Genomic DNA, 22,090 nt, shown 5'->3' with positions numbered 1-22,090 from the left:
GTTCAACTGGTTTTGTGATAAATCTCTTGTGTGCATTTTAGTAGAGTAAATTTCTGAAAATTAACCCAATGATGTATCTTTTTGATGTTTGTTCAGTTCTTCTGTTTCTGCACTCATGTCTCAGTTGTGTGTGTCACTTTTTTTCTTTTGTTTTCAAGGTGGAAGGTGCTTTGTTCTACTTTTTTGTCTCGTTCCTTGTGCCTGTTCAGGTCTAACTTTTTACTTGTTTGCACACAGGCAACATGTTCTTTCTCTTTACTTTCCTTCCCTTCCCTTCTTCCCTGCCTGTAGCTGGAGCTGACATCCTAGCAGGAATGTCAAGTAGGGCTTTTCATCCTAATAATACTGTGTATTGGAAAACCCTGAAACGCTTTATACTGAATTTCCCAGCATCTTTGCTGCAGAGCTGAGCACAAGAGGCCTCCTCTCCCCTGGCTGTTTAAGCAAAACTCTTCAGCTTTATTTGTGGCTTCTGCTGCAGTGATTTTGCTCAGCAGAGCTGCTTGTGCATGATACTGGTTGTTTGTAAACCTCTGTTCCCTTCCAGAGGGAGGGACCCAATGACCAGTGGAGTTGCCAAGTCATGGCAGCCTGGGAAAACAATATGGGGTTCTCTTGTTTGGGAAGGTGCTGCTCTTGTCAGGCTCTCCAGGCACCACCTGTGTGCAGTCACAGGGCTTTGATCTGACCGGGATTGCAGAGATGTGGTGGGATAGCTGGTGTAACTGGAATGTTGGCATGAAGGGCTGCACACTGGGAAAGACAGACCAGGCAGGTGTGGTGGTGGAGTTGCTTCTGTGTGAGGCAACACTTGGAATGTGTTGAGCTCTGTCTTGGGGTGGATGACAAGTTAGTCCAGGGCTTATGGGCTCGGATGAAAGGGCAGACTAATAAGGGTGACACTGCTGTGGGTGTTTGCTCCAAGCCACGTGAGCAGGAGGAGGAACTGGATGAGGCTTTACAGAGCTTAAAGCAACCTCAAAGTCACAGGCCTTGGTTCTTGTGGGGGACTCCAACTACCTGGATATCAGCTGGAGAAACTACACAGCAAAGCACAAACAGTCCAGGAGGTCCCTGGAAAGCGTTGGTGACAACTTTGTCACAGGAGTTGAGGATCCGTCAAGGAATGGTGTGCTGCTCAACCTCATGCTAACACACAGGGAAGGGCTTGTGGGAGATGTGGTGGTTGGGGGCAGCCTTGGCTGCAGTGACCATGAGATTGTGGAGTTCAGTACTGGGAGAGGAGGAAGCAGGGCAGCAAGATGGTAACCATTTTGGGAGAGCCAACTTTAGCCTCTTCAGGGATCTTTGTATAGAATCCCATGGGAACAAGCCCTTCAGGGAAGAGTGGCCAAAGAGAGCTGGTTGATATTCAAGAATCACTTCCCCCAGGATCAAGAAGGATGCATCCCAGTGAGCAAGAAATTGGGAAAAAGAGGCAAGAGATCTGTGTGAATGAACGAGGAACTCTGATATTACTCAAGCGTGAGCGGGAAATACACAGGAGATGGAAGCAGGATCAGAACAAAAGAGGGACAGGAGTGGTTCAACCAGGTTCTTCGATTCCTTAATTTCCCTTCTCTTGTGGCAAAGAAAAGATACATGAATTGTCCCCCAGTGTCCCAAATTCCCTTGGGGTCTTGTGAAATCCTCTCAGTGCTTGGCATGTGTTAAAATGCCAATGATATAGAGAGTGAGTGGGATCACTTTGCAAGGTTCAGTTAACTTGCTCAGGAACGAGGAGGGCAAACAGGGAGCTGGGGAGCCACAGATCTGCAAATGATTTTAGATTTTCCTTCTTTGGACACTAAAGTAAATTCCAATGTAGTTTTTTGAAGAGAGAAGTAGGTGGGCGTCTGAGAGATTATTTCTGTTTGTGGGTTGATGGTGGAATTATTTGCTGGGCGTGTTTTTCCTTTCAGACATCCTTTTCGAAGCAAGGTATGTCATTTTGGAAGCATTTGCTGAAGGACAGAAACACCCCCCAGCCCCCCAAACAAAGAAGCATTACTTAAATGAACTAATCCACTAGGTTTGTAGCCCAAAGCTGTGAACTAGACTCGTGTGTGCTGCATGCAGGGGAGTATCTCACTTGAGAACTTGGCACTTGTGTACTGTCAATAGGTGGGGAAATAACCACCCAGCTGTTCCTTTCTCCTTATCTCTTTACAACATGTTCTCCCCTCTGGGCCTCTCAAAGAGGGAAGAGTCAGACCAACAAAGCTGGAACCTCTCCCATTTCTTGATATCTTATTAAAGTCCCCTGTGCTTTACTCTTGATTTTTGTATTCCTGTGTTTACAGAAATAATGATGCAAATATCTACCGTGAGAGGCAGGCATTTACTAATTTTAGCAAAGTTTATGTGACTAGGTTATGGTTTAACAAGTTATTTCAGGAGCAGCAAAACCAGCTAATTTCTAATGTATCTCTTCAAGTGGATTTTGAGTTGTAACAAAGGTGTTTGTCAGCTTTCCCTTTCAGAAGGTGGTGGTAGGATCCCTTTCTTATTTAGCCAACTAATAGGACACAGATCCTGTACAGGCTCTTTACATATTTGAAAGCTTTGGCCCTACACAAAATACATTTTAAGGCAGGCACTATCTCAGAAGTTGAGGTGTGTGTGGGAGCAGATAGTGGGAGTGATCGAGCACATGTACAAAACCCTGCATATTGTGTTTCCTCATGGAGAAAAATGCTAAAATCTCCACTTGGAGAACATTTGTCTGGGTTTGACTGTTTTTGAAGGACCAGGTGGCTTTCTGGGCATCACAAGCTTCGAGTAAAGAAGGCATAGATCTGCCTGAAGAGGAACAAAAGGGAAATAAATAAGAGCATGATGTCCTACACTTTGTAGTACCTGGGTGATGGTGAGGCCTTCCCAGTGTGGAAGGACCATTGCTCCATGTAATTCCACGGAAATGGGGCCTGGTTTCTTCCACGCCTTCCCACTCTTTCTGGCTGTGGGCCAGGACATAACCTGGCCCCAAAGCCACACTGGGTTAACAGGGCAGGAGGCTGTGCCCAAATGACCTCAAGCTGCTGCCTTGTAACAGGTCAGCTCCACACTTTAAAGATGGTATGTGCTTATTTAGAACTTTTAAGTGTCACTGAGTGCAAGCGGTGATAACATATCTGTAAAACATCAACTAAAATAGTACCAAATAAATCTACTTTAAGGAATGCTCTCTGTGTTCCCATATCTCCTCAGATCTGCATGTGACCCCTGCTCTGCAGCTTTTACTGCCCCAGAAAGCTGCCCAGTACAAATGTAAGAAGTGTGAATTTTATGCTCAGTTTGTGCCAAAATTTGGTTCTCTTGTTTTTTAATGATACATATCTAGTTTTTGATTATCCATAAACTCAACTCTAAATTTCATTAATGATTTTGAAGTCAAGATGGCGTGTGATACATCAGCTGCAGAAAAAGATTCACAGATAAATTTTGAAACACTTTAAACCCTTCCAGTTTGATTGAGTTCATGTTCTTTCAGGAACAGATTTCTTCATGTATTCTGAAAAGTTTGGGGCAGGAGTATTTGGTGAATACCAAATTAATCTTCTTCCAGTAAATGAAGTGTTTAAACTGTACTTGATCTGCAAATTTGCATTTTGTTTTTCTTAAATAAAAGAGGTACCACATTTTATATCAAAACTAATACAAGAAGTATTAAGACAAAAGAGCCCTTGGCTTAGACATTCAAGCTTCAATTTTTCATAGGCCAGTGAAATGGTAGAGGTGTCCAAGGTTTTCCAAAGTGATTTTGAAGAGCAATCTCAATGGTGTGAATGGCTATTGTGTCTGAAGTGCATTGACCACTGCCTGGTAACTACCAGCAGAAAACCTTTATAAATTAGGCAATTTCTATTAACATGGAGATGGAAAGAGCGTCAACATAATCTAACAAAGGCATATTCATTTTTTGATTTGGTAAAGCACCAATCTGAAATGGCTCAGAGCCAAGGGAACTGTGAATTATCCTCAAGCAAAAGAGAAAGTACATGTTTGAAATTATAGAAGTTACTAGTGGGGTCCCTAGGAGTTTTACCTTTTACAATGCCATAAAGTTTTTACAATAACATTGTTCCTCAAAGTGTAGCATTGGAAGAAACGACTCCTGTGAACTCCAGGTCTGGTGTGATTGCAGCATCCTCAACAGGCAGATCCTGGTGCCCTCCCATGGGATGGAGCACAGAGGATCCACATGCACCTCCAACAATCTGTAATGAATTCCCATAGCACCTATAACTGCCTTTAAAGATTTTTTCCTTTTAGAAGACAGAAGAAGCACCAGATATATTTGTTACATTTCTGGTCGTAAAACATTTTCAGAAAGAAGGACTGGTAGAAGCCATGACCAGTGAGGCAGGAAGAGCTGGACCATAAGATCAATCAGCCCAAGGTATGTGCAATTGGAATTCTCTCCTGACAGTGAATTAATGGTGGGTGCCTGGGGAGACAAGTATGGAGCTACCTGTCAATACTCCCCAGGCTCCAGCAATTTGCCATCTGCAATGCCAGAGGAGGCATCTCTGTGTTTAATAGCACTCAATGGATTTCTCCCCAGAATTTATCTTCCTGTCTTTTGACCACTGGAAATTTTTTATCGTGCTGTTACAACTGGCTGGTAGAAAATTCTTTAAAGTGAGGAGGGGTGTGTGAGTGTTGTGTGTCCTGTGCTTGTGAGAAGAGCATCTGAGCTGGCTGTGGGAGCACCATTGGCAGCCTCTTTTGTGAATGCAAACTGGGAGCCAGTGTGTGGTTTTGAGCACTCATTGTGTCCTTGCAAGGAAGATATTTCTTTTTGGGCAATATGAAATAGTGAAGATGACTCCATGTGGCCACAAGGCAGGAAATATTCGCTACAGTAGATGCTGACTCACAAAGTTAGTTCAGATGGATGATTTTTCTTTCTGTTTACCTTTCTACAGAGTTTTCTACTCAGACTGGATGAAAACATTACCCTGGACCACCTACAGCCAGTTTTTTCCTGTTTTTCCTGTGCTTAAATAGTGTGTTGCAGTGTCTGGATTATAAACATGGCAGGGGAATGTTTTAAATCCCCCAAATGGGGATTTGCAACGTAAGTCTTGTGGAAACATTCCTGCAGAAACTGGGTTACATTAACCTTTCCAAAGCACAAACTGGTGGTGTGGACGTTGCTCAGTCACTATCCAAGTCAACTGCTTGGTTACTGGCAAAAAACTCAGGAATATTCTGTATCCTATTCTGTCCACTCCAGAGCGACATTTACCCCTTGATAGGTGTTGCTGTGGCTTGTGAATCCCTGCATTTGTTTTTGGGTGGTCTGAATCAATCTGACGCAGGATTTTAGGTGACCCAGAAGTCACAGAGGAGAACTTCAGGCAGAGGGTTAAAATTGCCATAGCAGGCTGGGCAAAGACAGGGGATCTCCATATGCAAGTTCCCCCGGGGGAGAGTGGGAGCAGAGTCTGTAAAAACACATTGTAAAGACAGAATAAGTACAAGGAAAAGAGATATCTGACAAATAATTTATTAACCTCCACAGAGACCCGAGAGGCCAATGTTCCAAGCACTACAAATGGAAATGGATTTGTTGCTCCTGGGTGAAGTGCAATCCCGTTCATGAAAAGTTAGTTAATGTGGGATACGGTAGCCTTTGGATGTAACATGAGGGGTTGGGTGACAGACGATGTTCCAATTGCTGGAAGGTTTTACATCTGAGAGTAGAGCCTCTGATCTCAACCTTTGATCTCAATTGCATTTGGAGTGGGGGACAAGGTCAGCAGATGGCTTTAAAAGCTGAGCAGGTCGCTGCTGAGGGAGCCAGCAACCGGCATTCCCAAGGGAAGGGAGCCCGAGTGGTGCCCGTCTCTGCCGAAGAGGGAACAGTCCCACTGGACAGTGGTTGGTGAGTGTGTGTGTCTGGTGTGTGGTGGCTTCCTTGGGCTGAGGGAAACTTGGCATCAGGGAGTCCCTGGATCGACAGGTGAAGCTGCATTAGACTTGGGTTTGGTTTGTCCTGGTGCTCTCTCACTCGACAAAAAACCAGCTCCGACCTGATAAAACAATTGTTGTAGAAAATAATTGTATAGTCCAAGAATAGTCCCCAGTTGATCTGGATTACAAAATGCAGACTGTGATTGCATATGTTGGTTCCAAAAGACAGCAGCTCGATAAATTAGGGAAAGAAGATGGTGATATCAGCTGGATTGAAACATAAGGGCCTTGATTGTGCAAGAGACCAGGAATTCCTTTATTTTGAAGTTGTTGTTAGTAGCCCCAGACAGTTTCCTGAAAAGGAGGGAAGAATAATGGAGAGGGAAGATCCAGATGTGACCAGTGAATAACAAGTCTAAATAAAGTGATGGGAATAAAGCAGGAAACCTATAGGGAATGGTAAGTGGAGAAATGGGAAGTCCAGACTTGTATGATTTCACAAAAAGGAAATAGGAATAAAGTGAGAGAGTCAACAAGTAAATTTGTGCCAGATCATGGTTGTACAAAGACAACTCTCACTTTAAAATTACAAAGCAGTGGCTAAGAGGGTGGTAACAAAGGGGTAGCACCCCATGAGGGAATGGTCCTGTGCCCTCCTTAGTGCCAATGTCCCCATAAACCATGAGAAATGAGGGGAGACTGGGACTGTATCACTGCCTGCTCATTGCTTAGGTTATTAAACTCTGTTAAAACAATCCCAAAGTTTGATTTCCCCAAGTCAACCTCTGTAAGCCTTATTTTACAGTTGGGGAAGCAAGTCAGCTGATGTGATTTTTATATTTTATTGTACACTACATTTTCATTTAACTTCAGTTCGTCTCTTTGGTTTTCTGTGTTGTGTAAGAGTTTACCTTGATATAGAAAACCTGGACAATGGACTGATACCTTAATCTGATTTTATGGTGATATCTTCTCAATATATGTCTCATTGTACATAAAAGCAAATTAAATGAATTAATATATTTGTCATGCAAGACTTTTAAAGGTGGTGTAAAATTAGTCATAATTTTACAAGCAGAATGAACTGGTAGTAATTAAAAAATAACCTTTCTTGTTAGTCCCAGAAAATATATTTAAAGTTCAGGCTCAACCTTTTTTAAAGGACTACCAAAAAAGATCTAAATTTGAGGGGCCTGAGAATTTTGTGTATCCTAAATTTTGGTAGATTGTCCCTTGGAATACCAAACACAAAGTTAAATAAGAAAACATATCCTCACTATACCCACCCCTCAATCAGTTTTATTTTGCCTAATTTCAGAACCACAAGTATATGTCAATATTTTTGGGAGCTTGGTATTCTCCGCAGTATTTGTATGGTCTAAATTGAGTAGAATAACCATAAACAAAAGAAACAGTGCAATGAAATGCAACTTGATGGGTAATAAAGTCTCTTAAACATCAACAGGCAGTCATTCCAACATTACCACTGTTGCTTTTTAACTTGGGTTTTCTTTTAAAATCCCACCCTGCAGTACGGAAGTATAGCTAATGTAATTCCAAAAGACAATTATTTCTTTTAATGGAAAAGCTTAGGTGAGGGTGGATAGTAAGACTCTACATCAGAATAACTTGTTTATATATTGTGGATGCCTGTAGAGGAAAAAGAATGTTTCACGAATCTCTATCAGATCATTTTATTACCTAATATAAGAGCAAGAGAAATTTTGCAAGTGCAATCTTTCTTGATCCTGAAATTACAACATAGCATCCCTCATATTGTAAAGGGGCATTTTCATTATTATGCATTATTTTGTTGTTGTGAAAAGCTTCTTAGCTGGTCATCTCGATATAGCGATGAGATCTCAGGACAACCAATAACTTACCATCCTGGATGTTATCAGAGTTCTTAAATACTGGATTTACTGAATACTAGCATTTTGGACTAATGTTTCCTCCAGCTGCAGCTGGGAGAGCTTGAAGCTTGTAGTGTAAGGGCCCCATATTGGTATTACCACTAAACAGCTGTAAAAGCAGATGAAAACATTAATTCAGGAGTTTATCTGCAGTCACTCATCACCAGCTTAAAACACCCCCTTTTTTTTTTTCCTGTATGGTTAAAGTAGTTTCCTTGTTTCCTCCTACTTACAGGTTGAATCTGAATGACATCTCTCAAAAGACAATGGACTCTCAAATAGATGCAAATTACACTGTGCTTTTCCTAAGGTGTTTTTTCTTTTTTTTTTTTTTCCCCCCTCCAAGATAACCAAAGTTTCCTCTCTCCCTAGCTAGCTGACTGCTGCTATTAAGGTTGAGCAAAATGTTCTCAGCTGATATCTGTGCCTGTTCCTTCCCATTAGCTCTGATAATGCCCTTTCCTACCAGCTTCTCTTATTTCTGAGTTTCAGTATATAAGGGCACTAATCAACCTTTTATCCAACTTACCTGCCACCTTTTGCTGTGAGACTCTCCTCTCTAGTTTAAGACCTTGACCTTGATAGAAGGCTTGTGGATTAACTCCTGAGAGACATGTAGGTTTTTCTTCTTTCCTTTTTACCCTCATTTTACATTAATGGCAAAAAAAATGGGAAGAATGCAAATGAGTGAATGCCCTCTTTTATCTGTGTTGCTCCTGAGCATAATCTGCTATCCTGGCAGGCACTAGGCATGAGTGGAATTGCTGCCCCCAAGTAGGAAGAAACTTCAACCCCTTTGCAAGCAGCTGCTCAGTTTGGTTGTTGGTTTGGGGGAAGCAAAGAGCCAGGAGAGCCTTGTGCCCTGGCAGAACAGGGGGTGCTGGACACACTGGGGCCATTCACCTGCTGCTCATGTCATGAGAACTATTCTTTTAAGCGGGGATATCTTGAAACCACAAGGATTTCCACCTACTTTTGAAAGATACACAGTGAAGCATTTACCCTGAAAACAGTACAGCTGGAGCATCTGGTTCTCTCCAGAGGGACTGTGACAGGAGTTACCTCCAGAAGCCATTCCCAAGGTGGGACACCGAGCCACCAGCTGGATGGGGGACAGAACAGAAAGTGGAGACTTTGACTGAGATTTTGACTGAGGTCCATCCCTGAGCCTGGAGGCCATGGGAGTATTTTGAGGGTATGTATTTAAAATCCAGGTGGAAGGGCTGGACAGGGTTATTGGAGAGGGAAGGGTGATCTTGGCTGTGTTAGAATTGAACAGCAGAACCATTAATAGGCAGCAAAAAGTCCAAAGCTTTGAGAATGGGGGATCCTCTGTATCTCTAAATTATTTAATTATGCTTTAAAATGTTGCCTGATTACATGATATGTATATTCTGTATAACACACGTATCCTCTCCTCTGCAGGACAGCAGGAAGTGGGTTTTGCTCTGAAATCTGCTCTGACCATGTCTCCTCCAGTCCTTTCGGACCTGGGCTATGTCCCCCCTGATGGTGGATGGGGCTGGGCAGTGGTGTTTGGAGCCTCCATCTCCATTGGGTTTGCGTTTACCTTTCCTAAAGCTTTCACAATCTACTTCAGAGAGCTCCAGGCTGCTTTCAGCATCTCCTACAGCCAGATTGCCTGGACAACATCCATCATGTGTGCTACCACCTATGGAGGAGGTAAGTGAAGCGAGACTGTATTTTCCTTTGGGAAGAAAGAGGTCTGATCTCTACGCCAAAAGGGGAGAATATATTTCTTTGAGAAAGTTCTTGCTGATTCTAAGCTTGGCCTTCTGTTTTCTGACGATGTGCATTGGCAAAACTGAAAAAGCCAGTAGTGCTGAGTATTTTATTGACAATATATATGATGTCATCAATTATTATTTCATCAGAAATCTTGCTATATGTGGGTGGAGGCTTGGCCATGGTGGAATTATTTGACTCTTGGACTATCTGAGTGCTGTCTTTTGTTCCCTTCCTATTCTTGTCTAAAAAATATGTTACTTGCACTCATGATTGTAGAGAAGTTGCTGGAAACTTGAAATCTAAGCTTTGCTGATGAACAAACATGGGATGTGTGCGTGTATATATTGATATAATATTTAAATATGTTTTTCCCTAATTCTGCTGCTAAAATTTTGCTGCAAATAATTAAGGGATGATGTTTTAGACTTTTCTGTGCAGAATCTTTCTGAAAGAACAACTATGTCCACTGGTTACTTCAAGTAAAAATGTTCTCTGGGTTTTTTCTTGTATATTGGCTGCAAAAGTTGCTGTTGTGGGAAAGGTATCTCTTGTCCTCATAATGAAATCATCAAGTGGATATTCTCAGAGGGATGTTTCCCTCAGACACTGGTACCAGGTGTCAGTCTGTCACTTTGATCTGAGTAGCTGATGTGTATCTTGCTATTAATGGTTAGTAGAGGACCATCTTGCTTTTAGGTTACTAATGCCTGTGAGGCTCAGCTGCTGATGGTTATTTCTGGGCTGTGAGGAGATTTCTGGTGGTTCTTAGCTTGTTTAGCAAGGGTGAAAGGTAAATGGATTAACACTTAAGAACACAAGAATAGCCACACGACTTGCATCTACCCAAACATGTATTCTTCCTCAAACAAGGTCACTGACACACATTTTTGGAAAGACTACTACAAAAGAAGTTGTAGGATCCTCCTGGTACTGTGCTGCCTTCAGGACAGGGTGGTTTGGAGGCTTCTTGGGTCACACATTGCAGACATTGGGTACACCCTGTGTATGGAAGTGTCATGCACTCATGTACTTTAGGAACCGGTTTTACATGGCAATAAAAAAAAGGAGCTGTCTTGTCATCTGATATGGGATGGATTAAGGTGAAAGGCGATGTACGTGACCTGAGAGGTGTGAGGGATGAGCTGCTTCCCTGCTTGCAGAAAGAACCTTTTCAGGTCTGGCTGGAGTTGATGAGCTGGGCAGTGAAGCGGCTTCATTGATCTCTTTGGGCTATGGTCTGCTGCTGCAGATGGACAGAAGGGTTCACTTCCAAGGGGATTAAATCAGCAGCTCTACTGAACACTGATTCCCCCTTGAAACAATGGATGTTCATCCTCTGGCTGCTGTTTGGCTCTGGTGGTTTCATGTCAGGAGCTGAGAAGGGTTGACAGAGTCAGAGCGAGAGACAGAAGAGAGACTTATTTAGAGGACTCATTTCCTCGGGGTTGCTGTTTAGGGCAGTCTGAAAGTTGGATGTCTGAAGCTGAGCACCAGACTTTGGACATGTCTCAGAGTGGTTGAGATTTCTGGCTTTTCATTCTCCACATTCCCTGGGCTGGTGCCCTTGACACCAAACAAAGATACAGGGGAGAGTGCAGCAAGGGAACTGCTGTTGGTGGTTTCGATGGGGGAAGAAGCCATTACAGTATAAAACTTATGGGTTTCGGCCCTGATCTTCCCATCCTTAAATACAGACTTTTATGAAATCTTACTGCTGCAGAGCTGTCATTGTAATCTACAGCTGTGTGTGCAAGTGCCTGACTTTCCCAGATGGCACATGTAACAACAGGAGGGTGTCAGCACAGGCAGAGAATTGTGAGATGTTATGAAGCAAGGTGACGTTTCCTTTTCAGCACTGCATTTAGCTTCACACAGACTTTGGTAGGGGGGTCCTGTCCCTTTCAGAAATACCTGTGTTCATTGCTGCCAAGAGCATCTTTCCTCTCTGGGGGTCTGCCTGTGCTGTGGTAGCTGTTGCTCTTCACCTCCCTCAGTTTTTAAATCACTGCAGCAACTGGGTTTTAAAAAAGCCAAACAACCTATGAAAGAAATAGATCTTGGAAAAGCATAAGTCCTTGGAAGAATCCCTGTGTAATGATTATAGACTCTTCCAGAATTAAGGAATATCAATTATGTCCTCTGTTCTTGAGGATGATTCATAATTCTAAACATTTCCCTGTCATGTTCTCATCTTTCACTTGTTGCTTCCAGTAAATGGTGTTGACATCTCCATAGATCTGAAAGCAGCAGCATGCAAGTAGTAATAGAAGAGGGAATGGCAATAATAACAAATTTAGGAGTTTCATCTCAGGGAATAAATATCTTCGAGTGAATAAGTAATTGAATACTCAGTTTGATCTTCCTTTCAGCTACAGCAGCATAAGTCTACAGCAATTGTGTAGCATCCAGTGAAGCTGCATGCTGTGTTTGAGGGGGGAGGAAAGCACCAGCAAAGCCTACCCAGAATGACTGAGGGATTGCAGGGGATCCCTTCAAACCCCAGCTTTCATTTTACAATATTCAGAAATGCTACAGCTGACTGTCTACAAAGTAGCTGTTTGGGACAACAGATGCTTCTTTGCACTGGAGTAATTAGGGGAAAAAAAAAAGCTTCACCAAACATTAAATATTATTTCTGGGTAAAGCTTGGGCTGCACTGAAGTCAGCAGGCACCTTGCCATCACCTTTAGTGGAGCCAGGGTTTCATCTTTCAGCTGCATAGTTTGATCTGCTGAACTACAGCACTAGAAGCCTGGCAAATTTCAGCCCCAAGCATGGCATTTGGGAAAAGGGGCTTTCCCAAAGATCTGCAGGGATGTGAAGTGATGGAGTGCCCGGTAAACAAGAAAATAGGTGCATCTTTGAAGCCTGTCTTATGAGGAGTCATTTGTGTGGTACTTTGGGGGCTCTTAGGAAGGCCAGTCTGTAAACCCAGGATTACAGCAAGCTTTGGGCAAATACTACACTTCGACCAAAAAGTCTCCTCTTTTTATCTTGTGGGGTAACATGGATGCACAATGTCAAAAGTTCAACAAGTTCCTAAAGAACTATCTCTGCAAGACCTTGAAAGTTAATACTAAAGCATCATGCTTGATCTGCTGGACAATGGTCAGCCAGGAGGGCAAAGCAACACAGAAAATTCAGGCTCAGGAGCCTGGCTGAGTTAACCTACAGCAATATTGTGCATTGCATCACCCTGTGTTAAGGGCACAGTGATGTTACACACAGCTCTCTGCACCACGTCATGCAGGCACTCAGCTCTTCCCAGGTTTGAGTCTGCCTCTTATTTCCATATCCCAGCATTTAACTGAATTTGAAGGCTAATGAGGAGCTTGCCAGGTTTCTTCCACCCCACTAAGAGGATCTGGTTGTGGGCAGAGCAGCTGCAGGCTTGATCCTGTCATCCTGCTCCCCACCCACTCTCTCAGTGCCCAGGAGCCTCGCTGGTGACGAGGGCTGTGTGGTGAGGAGCCAGCTGAGATTGGCTTCTGCTTGGTGCATCCTTGGCCTTGAAGCACATCAAAGGTGTCCTACATGTATGCAGCAAACAGCAGTACCTGCTCCCAGAATGCTGCAGTCCTACAGGAAGACTTCCTGGGGAAACTCATGTCAAATGCAGAAGCCCTCGTGGAGTTACGGTCACTTGTCACAATTTTATTTGATGGAGAAAAAAAAAATCAAAACAAAGATTCAGCTACCTCTCTGTGATATTTTTCTGTAGCTTTAGTTGGCTACCCATCCAATACCTTAAAAGTTGGATGAGGTGGGGTTAATTTTTGGGGAAAATACCTGCGTTGTGTTATGACTCAGAGTATTGTGATCTGCAAACAGCAGTGTCCCAGAGACTACTTGCAAACTGGTGTGACATCCCCCTGTCCCCCAGCCACTGACCTTTGTTTCAGGCATAGTCAACATGGTGCAGCTCCAGGTTTTTGCTGCTCTGGAGTGGGAATCATTCTTCATGGTGGCCCTGCATCATCTCTCCTCTCTCAAACGTCGTGAGGGTTTAATGAGATCTAAAGCTCTCCACCTTGGTGAAGCATTATTCAGGCAGCCCTGAGGCAGCTGATCCTCTTCCTGCCCTGTTGAGAACTATTTGAGAGCTTACTTGGAGGTGGGCTGGAGGCAGCACTGGTCCTCTGGATGCAGATGTGGCACAGCTGCTGAGGGCCATGCCTTATGGAGGGGCTGGATGTGTCACAATTCATTGGATTAGTTTTGACAATCTGAGCTGCAGATTTTTGCTAATCTGCTTCCTTTTTACTGAAGTGAGTGAAGAAACTCCCACAAGAACATTTCCATCAGGAGTCTCAGGCAGGCAAAGTGGGTAAGACAGGCTGGAATAAGGTGGGATATCGCACTGGTTTTACTTGGACAACACTAAAGTGCCTTTATTCACCATTTGTTTACCTTGAGCTAAAGGGTATGAACTCATTATCCTGTGGTGAAACCTCAGAGCAAGGACAACAAGGCTGGAGTCTGCGAGTGGAGAGCCACAGGGTGGGAAGGCAGAGGTTTTGCTCTGCAAATGGTGTCACCAGAAAAGGGTCCCCTTTACTCTCAGTACAAATGACAGAGTGACTCTCTCTGCTCTGGCTAATGTGTAATTACACCTTCAACACAACCTTCTGCCCCAGCTGCTTGTTTGCCCGACCTTGTGTGCACAATCTGAAATGGCACCAGGCTCTGCATTCAGCAGTGTTTGAGAAAAAAACACAGTATTTGTCCTAATTTTCAGCCATTTAGGACTTGGCATAGTCAGACTTCTGCCATAAAAGTTAATAGCTAAATTCTGGATGCATCTTTAAGTACTTTCAACCATGTTGTTTTTCCCTTTTTATGCAGTCATTTTCCAAATATAACACAGGAAGATCCTTCCGGGATTAAAATGTAAATGAGACAAAGATGCAATAGCAAAGGAATAATTTGTTTTAATTCCCCAGTGAAAACATTCCAGTTATTAGATTTAGATTAATTGTCACCATCTTTTTACCAGCAAAAATGCTTTGGTTTGGGCTGCTGATTAAACTCCTGCAACAGGGGAGAAACAGAAGAAGTGATGTTGCTGCTTGGTTTATTTTGTTGTCTCCAGGAAACCAGCTCATCCCGCAGTGATGCTTCATGCACCTGGCTGGTTTGATGGCACAGACACAGGGCTGGGGCTGTCTAAGAGGTTTGCTGGCTCTGAAGAGACATATTTCATGTCATATGAATCCCTTTGCCTGTCTGGTCTCCGTGCTATTAATACTGGGGTTTAGCAAAAAGCAAGTTTGACATTTCATAACTTTCTATTTTGACCTTTCCTTGACCCTCTTGTAAAACATTACTCAGTGAAAAGCAAAGCCATGAGGCTCTCCCAGTGTCTTGGGTGGTTTTGAGCAGTGCCAGCTCCATTGCCTGGCTCCATGCATTGTCACCCCATAACCAGGTGGCTGGTGGCTCTGCCTGCAGCAGAACATCTCACAGAGCAGCAGAGAGGCTGCATGGAAATTAAAGGTCCCCTCCAAATAGCCTTTGAGATGTCAAGGATGTGGATTGGCCATGCTTGACCCACGTGTCCCACGTGGAGCATGTGTGGGTGCTGCATTGGTGGGGTGCTGCCTGCATCCCTCCTGCTGCTCAGTTCCCCTGGGAGCCACCAGCCAGAGTTAGATGCCCTTTAATTAAAACCTCAAGCACGAAATTATTAGTGGTAAATCCCTGAATGCTGGAGGTCTTGTGGAGGAGAACAAGACCTCCAGCATTCAGGGGTTTACCACCAAGATAAATAACAAATACTGAGGAATGTGTTTCATCAGCCTGGTCACACTCAGGGTGAGGAGAACGTGGGGTATGAGGGTAATTCTGCACTCACCAGGGGAGGGAACTGCTGCTCTTTTCCCCCAGCTGGCATTTCTTGATGGCATCTGTTCCAGAGCCAATAATTTTGCTGAATTGAAATCTGTTTTTGTATTAGTCTGGACTGATCCTTTGAAAAAAGCTAAGAATACTGTTAGGAACATAGCTGTGTAGGTCTGTTCTTGGAGGACTGGGATATCTCCCTCCTAAGACATTGCACTGAGGATGCTGATGGTATCATATCCTAGCTGTGAGGTCCAGCCCTTTGGCTTTGGGGACAGTGCTGTAATCTCAATAATGTCTGTAATCTCATTCATTAATTCAGAAGCTCCATTTTAACCATGCTTATGGATTGCATTTTACTGCTGCTGCATTTTATGAGCAAATGGAACATGACAACAGAGTTCTTTTGAGAAATGGGGTGTGCCATGGAAGTGCAGAGCTACCTCTCTCAGTGTTTACTTACCAGATGCTGTTTTCATGCAGCAGAACTAGGTAAAGATTTTTTTTTAATGTGAAAGCAGTTTCTAAAGCTTTTAATTGACTTTCAAAGACTAAATGAAGGAAAAACACTGTTGGAGTTATAGAGTTGGAGCTCCTGCCTTTGTCTGCCATTAAATGTTTTGCATTAAAGGCTTTGAATGAAATTATTTCCAAGTACCAAAGTGGTCCACTGAGAATAAATAGGAAAGATTTCCATTCTCGAGGAAGCCCAGGGTTTCTCCACTCTCCCCCCACACCTTTTTTTTTGTTTTTCAAGAAAAGAAAAACACTCAAGTTGTCATCACTAGTCACTTTTGGAGGCAACTTATATGCTTCACTATGAGGTTGGTGAGGCACTGGCACAGGTTGCCCAGAGAAGCTGTGGGTGCCTAATCCCTGGAAGTGTTCAAGAAGAACAAGTTGGATGGGGCTTTGAGTAACCTGGTCTAGCAGAAGGTGTCCTTGCCTGTGGCAGGGGGTTGATCCCTGCCCGTGGCAGGGGGTTGATCCCTTCCAACCCAAACCATCCCAAGATTCTGTGATTTTAAATATTGTTCATGAAACTTCGGGCTGTAAGTAAGTGAAGGATGTTAGTTCATTTGATTTAAAAATCATGACATGGGAACTACCACGAAAAGCTTTGCAAAGATTGGAAAATGAGCCCTTTTGGGGAGAGAGGAAGAGTTTCAGATTCTGCCTTGCTCCTGGCCCCTTTTCCCCGTTTGCCCCTCTTCTTTCAACAGCTCTGGAGTGGAGCTCTGGGAATACAATAGCAGTCACTTATTTACATGGAGCACTGTGATAGGGAAATGAGTCATTTGAAAAGGTACTTTACAATTTTAATCAATTTTGTTGCCGCTTGCCAGCAAATTAAAAAACCTGCCCTCCAGGAAGCGACTGCTGTCAGTGCATGAGGGAGCAGAGCCCGGCCCTGGGGGGCAGTGTGTGCTCCCGAAATGGAGGGGGAGCACTGGCACAGGCAGCTACTGTGAGATGAGTCCAAGTCCCCCTAAACTGCTAGGAAGTTTTTTTTGACCTAGTGAGCCCAGGATTTCTACTGTCAGTCCCCTACCCTTTGCCCTCAGGCTGTTGTGCTTCGCTTGTGAGCTTCTCTTCAGAGCAGACACGTGAGTGCAAAAACTAATTGCATTTAGACATCTTTAGAAATCATTTGTTTGCCCCCAGTATCTCCTGCTGCAAATGATTTCCTGCTCCAGTTTTGAGTTTGCCAGCAGTTTGTGTGAATATTTACCCAAGGCTGTCCTGTGGGGGACATTCTTGAGCGTGACATCCAATTCAATTTTTCTGCAAAAGGAAATTCTCAACTTCCAGCTGGGAGATGGAGCTTCCAGGGCTGGAGCTGTACCTGCTTCTTCATCCCTTTGCTCCTGGGGGTTTCCTTCTGCCCTCCCATCTTCCATGCTGCTGCTAAGGGTGTGCCAAGTTCAATCTCAGGTGGGCAATGGAGGGGGAAACCCGTTGCCCCCTGTGACATCCCCATGTGGGTGGTGTTCAGCTCAAAAAGAAGAGGAGAAAAATAAAACGTGAACAGCAGCAGTGTCTGAAGGGAGATTTTAAAACCAGCTAATTTCCACACACCTAACTAGTGTGCCTTGGTTTTTTGAGTGTTGGGTTGTCTTTTTTTTTTTTTTTGAAACAGACTGAATGCAGCTTTGTAGGAAGAGTTGATCTGAGCCTTGACACACAGAGAAACCAAAAGGGAATGAAAACTCCTCTTGGGGAAAGAGGGAAGAAAGGGCCATAGTTGTAATGCAGATGGTATAGTTATTTGCAAGCAAAATGTCTTTTGCCAAAATGATTTGTAAGATCTGCCCCATTGTACTCCAATCATGGCTACATGGGGATGGAAGAAGGTCTCCTCAAAGGAAGAGACAAGGTGCTGACACTCATCTGCCATCTCCATATGAATTTCCACCAAATTGGGCCCAGGAAGGCACATGCCTGCATTCCTTCAAGACCCAAGGGGATGCTAGTTAAGCCAGAGGGAGGCAAGATTGAGTAAGATAAACACCTTGTGGTGAAACTGCAACTTTCCAGCCAGAGCAAACACTGCTAAACGTTTTCCCAGAGTTCAATGTGAAAAGTAGAATATACAGCAAGTTGGTGAACATAAATAGAGGGTAGAAGTCTGCAGTGATCGTACAATCACAGAATTCAGAATTGGGTTGGAAGGGACCTTAAAGATCATCACGTTCAACTCCTGGTTGTGGACAGAGACATCTTCCACTCGCCCAGGTTGCTCCAAGCCCTGTCCAACCTGGCCTTGAACACTTCCAGGGATGTGTTCATGAACACATCCACGGCTTCTCTGAGCAACCTGTGCCAGGGCCTCACCACCCTCACAGTGAAGAATTTCCTCCCAACATCTGACCTAAATCTCTCCTCTTTCAGATTGAAACCATTCCCTCTTGTCCTATCCCCATCTGCCCATGTAAAAAGTCACTATGGTTTTTTTTTTGATGATGATGATGTGGTCTGGGGGCAGGAGAGCAGCCTGCAACTTGGTACTGAGCAGAAAAGAAGAGGGATGCTGATGGAAACACGGGAGGGAGGTGAGAAAAAGAACAATTTGCATTAAGTAACTGAGGGTGGTTTAATTAACGCCGACGGAGTGGATGGTGCTGCTGCGAGCAAGGGGGGCGAGGAAAACACGGGGGAAGTGGAGAAGCGGGAAGGGATGGAGCTCCCGGGGGAGGTTTGGTGCGTGTCCCGTCCGCCGGGGCGGGCGGGTCCCGCACGGGGCGGTGCGGGTGCTCCCCCGCCCAATCCTGTCCGTCCCGTTCCATCCCATCCCATCCGCGGGTCGGTCCGTGCCGTGCTCCACAGGTGGGTCCGTGTGCGGAGGAGCGGGATCCCACATCGCAGGCGTGTCCCCGGGGGCTGGGCAGGAACGAAGGGGAGGCTACATCGGTTGGATCACGCCTGTTCCTCTTCCCCATGGTTTTACCCAATTCCACGTGGCACTTCTGCACCGTCCCGCTCTCCCCAGCACCGCTGCCCGCGGGACGGTGACACGGGGCCGGTGGGCTTGGCGTTAAATGGCCACGCGAACGGCTCGGGGGGGCGCGACACGGGACGGGACTCACTAGGGTGTTGGGGCCGCGGTGTTACTGTAGGCTGGGGGCAGGGGGAGCAGCACCCTGGGACTGGGATAACAGTATTTTGGGGCTGGGGGGAGCAGCATCCTTGGACTGGGATAACAGCATTCCGGGGCTGGGGGAGCAGCATCCCTGTACTGGGACTCCAGGGGAGTAGCACCCTGGGACTGGGATAACAGCATTCCGGGGCTGGGGGAGCAGCATCCTTGGACTGGGGTTCCAGGCAGCAGCATTCCAGAACAGGGGTATGGAGGAGCAGCGTCCTGGGACGAGAGGCCCAAGGAAGTGACATTCCCAGGGCCAGGGTCTGGAGGAGGAGCACCCCTGGACTGGGGGAGCAGCATCCCGGGACTGGGGCTCCGGGGCTCCGCATCCTGACCCGGCAACTCTGCACTTTGTATTCCAGAGCTGCCTGAGGAGCGTGGGCACCGCTCGCCCCCCCAGCCATGCAGCCCCCCCAGCCATGCAGCCCCCGGGGCGAGCTCCCGTCCCGCCGGACGGCGGCTGGGGCTGGGCCGTGGTGTTCGGGGCGTTCGTTTCGATCGGCTTCGCCTACGCCTTCCCCAAGGGCTTGGCCATCTTCTTCAAAGAAATCCAGGATTTCTTTGGCACGTCCTATAGCGAGGTGGCGTGGATCTCCTCGATCATGTTGGCCACGACGTACGGTGCAGGTGAGTGATCCTGCACCAGCCTCTGCAGCGTGGTATTGCCTTTGGGGGGAAAGCAGAAATAAGCCAGAAATCTCCACTTTGGGACAGTGTAGATGAGGAGCAGCAGCACCCACAGGTTTACTTTCTGATCCTGTTTCCAAACGTTAGCTCAGGCAAACAAGTCATATGTGAAGCGAAGGGGAAATATTTTTGGTTGAATTAGTGTTGGTTGGGACACAGGTCTGGTACCTTTTGAATTTACCACTGGGCTCAGTGGGTGCAGGACTCTTTTGACCCCTCTGTGTGCTTTTTTGGCCTGGAGGGGACTCCAAATGTCTTTGAAAATATGTTTTGTGGCCAGTTTGGTGCTGATATCCGCTTTATTTCCAGTTAGGGTTGCAGTACCTTCGCTGCTTTTCAAAAAAAGGGCGTATTTCACTGGTATGGGCACAGTGTTACACAAAAGCCTTTCTATAGGGGTACAATACCCTCTGTGCACCAGAAGCTGAGCCACAGCATGGTGTGTCCCTTTGCTGCACCCCCTTCCCCAGGACATTGCCAGCCACAGGCTGCACATCAGGGGCTTTCTCTGACACCGGGAACAAAACAAGGGCTTCGTCCTGTCACGCAGCAGCTCCGTTCCCCCCATACGCAATACCAGACGTATTCTTTGTATCTAAGTGGCAAAGGGATGGGCAACACTAGCATCTTCTGCCTTGCTTTGATACAAGTCAGTAACTTTGCAGCCAAGAGACTGTGAAGTACCAGCATGGCCAGACCCAGTATGTTGCTGAGGTCACCTACCCAGAAATCAGAAGATTAAGTGTGAAAACTTTCCATGGGCATCAGGGACAAAGCCCTGGGAATAGACTGGTGTGAAGCAGTTGGTTCTGGGTTTCAGCCAGAGCTGAGTGTGGATATAGAGCAATAAATGAAGTAGCTGCTTGTTTATTGTGGCAGCTTGTAATCACAGCAATGAAATTGCCAGAGTTAGTCGTTCTTATCAGTTGTAAAGCACTGCATATAATGTTGCTCTTTTTTATGGATTTTAGTATCACTTTCATGACTCAATGAAAAAGTTGGGCTGCTCTTGATTAAATCTGCAGTGGGAGGTGGACAGGAACCATGCTCTGTGATTGCAGGAAACTTCATCAATGTTTATCCTGGCTATTAGAGCAATTCTGAAAATATTCTCTATTTTTGCAAAGGATTTTGTTTCCTTAATAGTGCACTGTAGTGGTTTTTGAACAGCACAGTTGCTAAGGAAGGTAAAGATGTGTTGTACAGAGCCTGTTGTAATGCATTCTGTTGCAACTCACTGCAAAGGCTTGGTCCCACGGAGAACAGCTCTGCAAGAGCTGAGTTCCTATTTGAGAATGCACAAATGGAGCACTTAAGGCAAAATGTGATTTAGAAGGAGAAATCCCCTGCTTAAGCCACTGCTGTTGTCCCATCGTCTGTCCCACTACACTGCAATAAATGTGCCTGTGGGCTGGGGGCTCCTGGCTGCCCCTGTGGGTTGTTGGCAGCTCTACTTTGTCTTCCAATACAAAAATGTTGTATACTTCCATACTTCCCCCACTATGGAAGAGGTGCTTCAGTTCCTGACCATGACCGAGTGAGGAATATGCCCTGCAGATTAACCCTGCACCTGGCAGGGCCTGAAATTGCTCACAGGGACATAGAGGGGGGGCTGGAGCCCCTCAGGGTGCAGGTCATGGCCAACGAGCTGGTGCTGGAGGAGGTGAAATGCTGCTCTGCTTGCCTCTGCCTCCTCCCATCTCCTCACTTTCCAGCCCACCTCCTTCTCTGTCTCTCCAAGCCAGTGCTGAGTGCTCTGTACCTGGGATGTCATAGTGGACTTTTATCCCAATGAACTGAGTATCTCCTGCCTTTTTGCGAGGATCTTTACCTTACCCTCCCTAATATTACACAGTAATATGGGGGATGGTACAGCTGGACACCACTAGATTTAATTGCAGGCAAACGTACCTTTGTACCTTCCCACTTGCTGAGTTATGTCCATTTACCAATCCTCCCCTCCTCTGCTCTGCTCTGGAATATGACTGATGCTTGTTTGCTCCTCACTCTCTCTGCAGGGTGAGATACCAAGTCACTCAGTGCCTGCAGACAGGGCCATGGTGGGAATCTGTAGAACATGGAGCAATAAAATGCACGTGCCCAAGAGTGTATTTAACACGACTAATTTGATTGACCAGGCATTTAATGCCAGAGTGGGTTTAACTTATGAATGACTCCAGTGATCTGAAAATTCTCGTTCAAGGATGGTTCCTGTGAGCTGCCCAACTCTTGCTCTGCTACACTGCCTGTTAGAGCTGCATGGCAAAGTTTGATTTACTTTGCTGAAAGACAATAAAATAGTTGAACACTGGATTTTTGCTAATCTTTCTGAAAA

At 45.3% G+C, this 22,090-nt stretch overlaps 1 protein-coding gene across 6 annotated transcripts in view; it reads left to right on the top strand.

Annotated features, from left to right (window-relative positions):
* Positions 1 to 5,812: 5,812 nt before the first annotated feature.
* Positions 5,813 to 22,090, top strand: part of LOC103759339 (monocarboxylate transporter 2) — a 38,129-nt gene continuing 21,851 nt past the window's right edge. The window contains exons 1-4 of one of the 6 annotated variants that reach the window (XM_018068388.2): positions 5,813 to 5,893; positions 8,071 to 8,145; positions 8,877 to 9,030; positions 9,261 to 9,518. In XM_018068388.2, coding sequence (XP_017923877.2) covers positions 9,302 to 9,518 — 217 coding nt within the window. In that variant the 5' untranslated portion in view covers positions 5,813 to 5,893; positions 8,071 to 8,145; positions 8,877 to 9,030; positions 9,261 to 9,301. Of the gene's footprint in view, positions 5,894 to 8,070; positions 8,146 to 8,772; positions 9,031 to 9,260; positions 9,519 to 22,090 lie in introns of all 6 variants that reach the window. The other 5 variants (XM_018068387.2, XM_018068386.2, XM_018068385.2 and 2 more) reach the window with 5 other exon arrangements.

This window comes from Manacus vitellinus, unplaced genomic scaffold (assembly GCF_001715985.3).
Source record: "Manacus vitellinus isolate BGI_N305 unplaced genomic scaffold, ASM171598v3 scaffold_14_pilon, whole genome shotgun sequence".
NCBI lineage: Eukaryota > Metazoa > Chordata > Aves > Passeriformes > Pipridae > Manacus > Manacus vitellinus.
The sequence above is the reverse complement of the archived record's forward strand: the minus strand, read 5'-3'. Positions and strand labels throughout refer to the sequence as shown.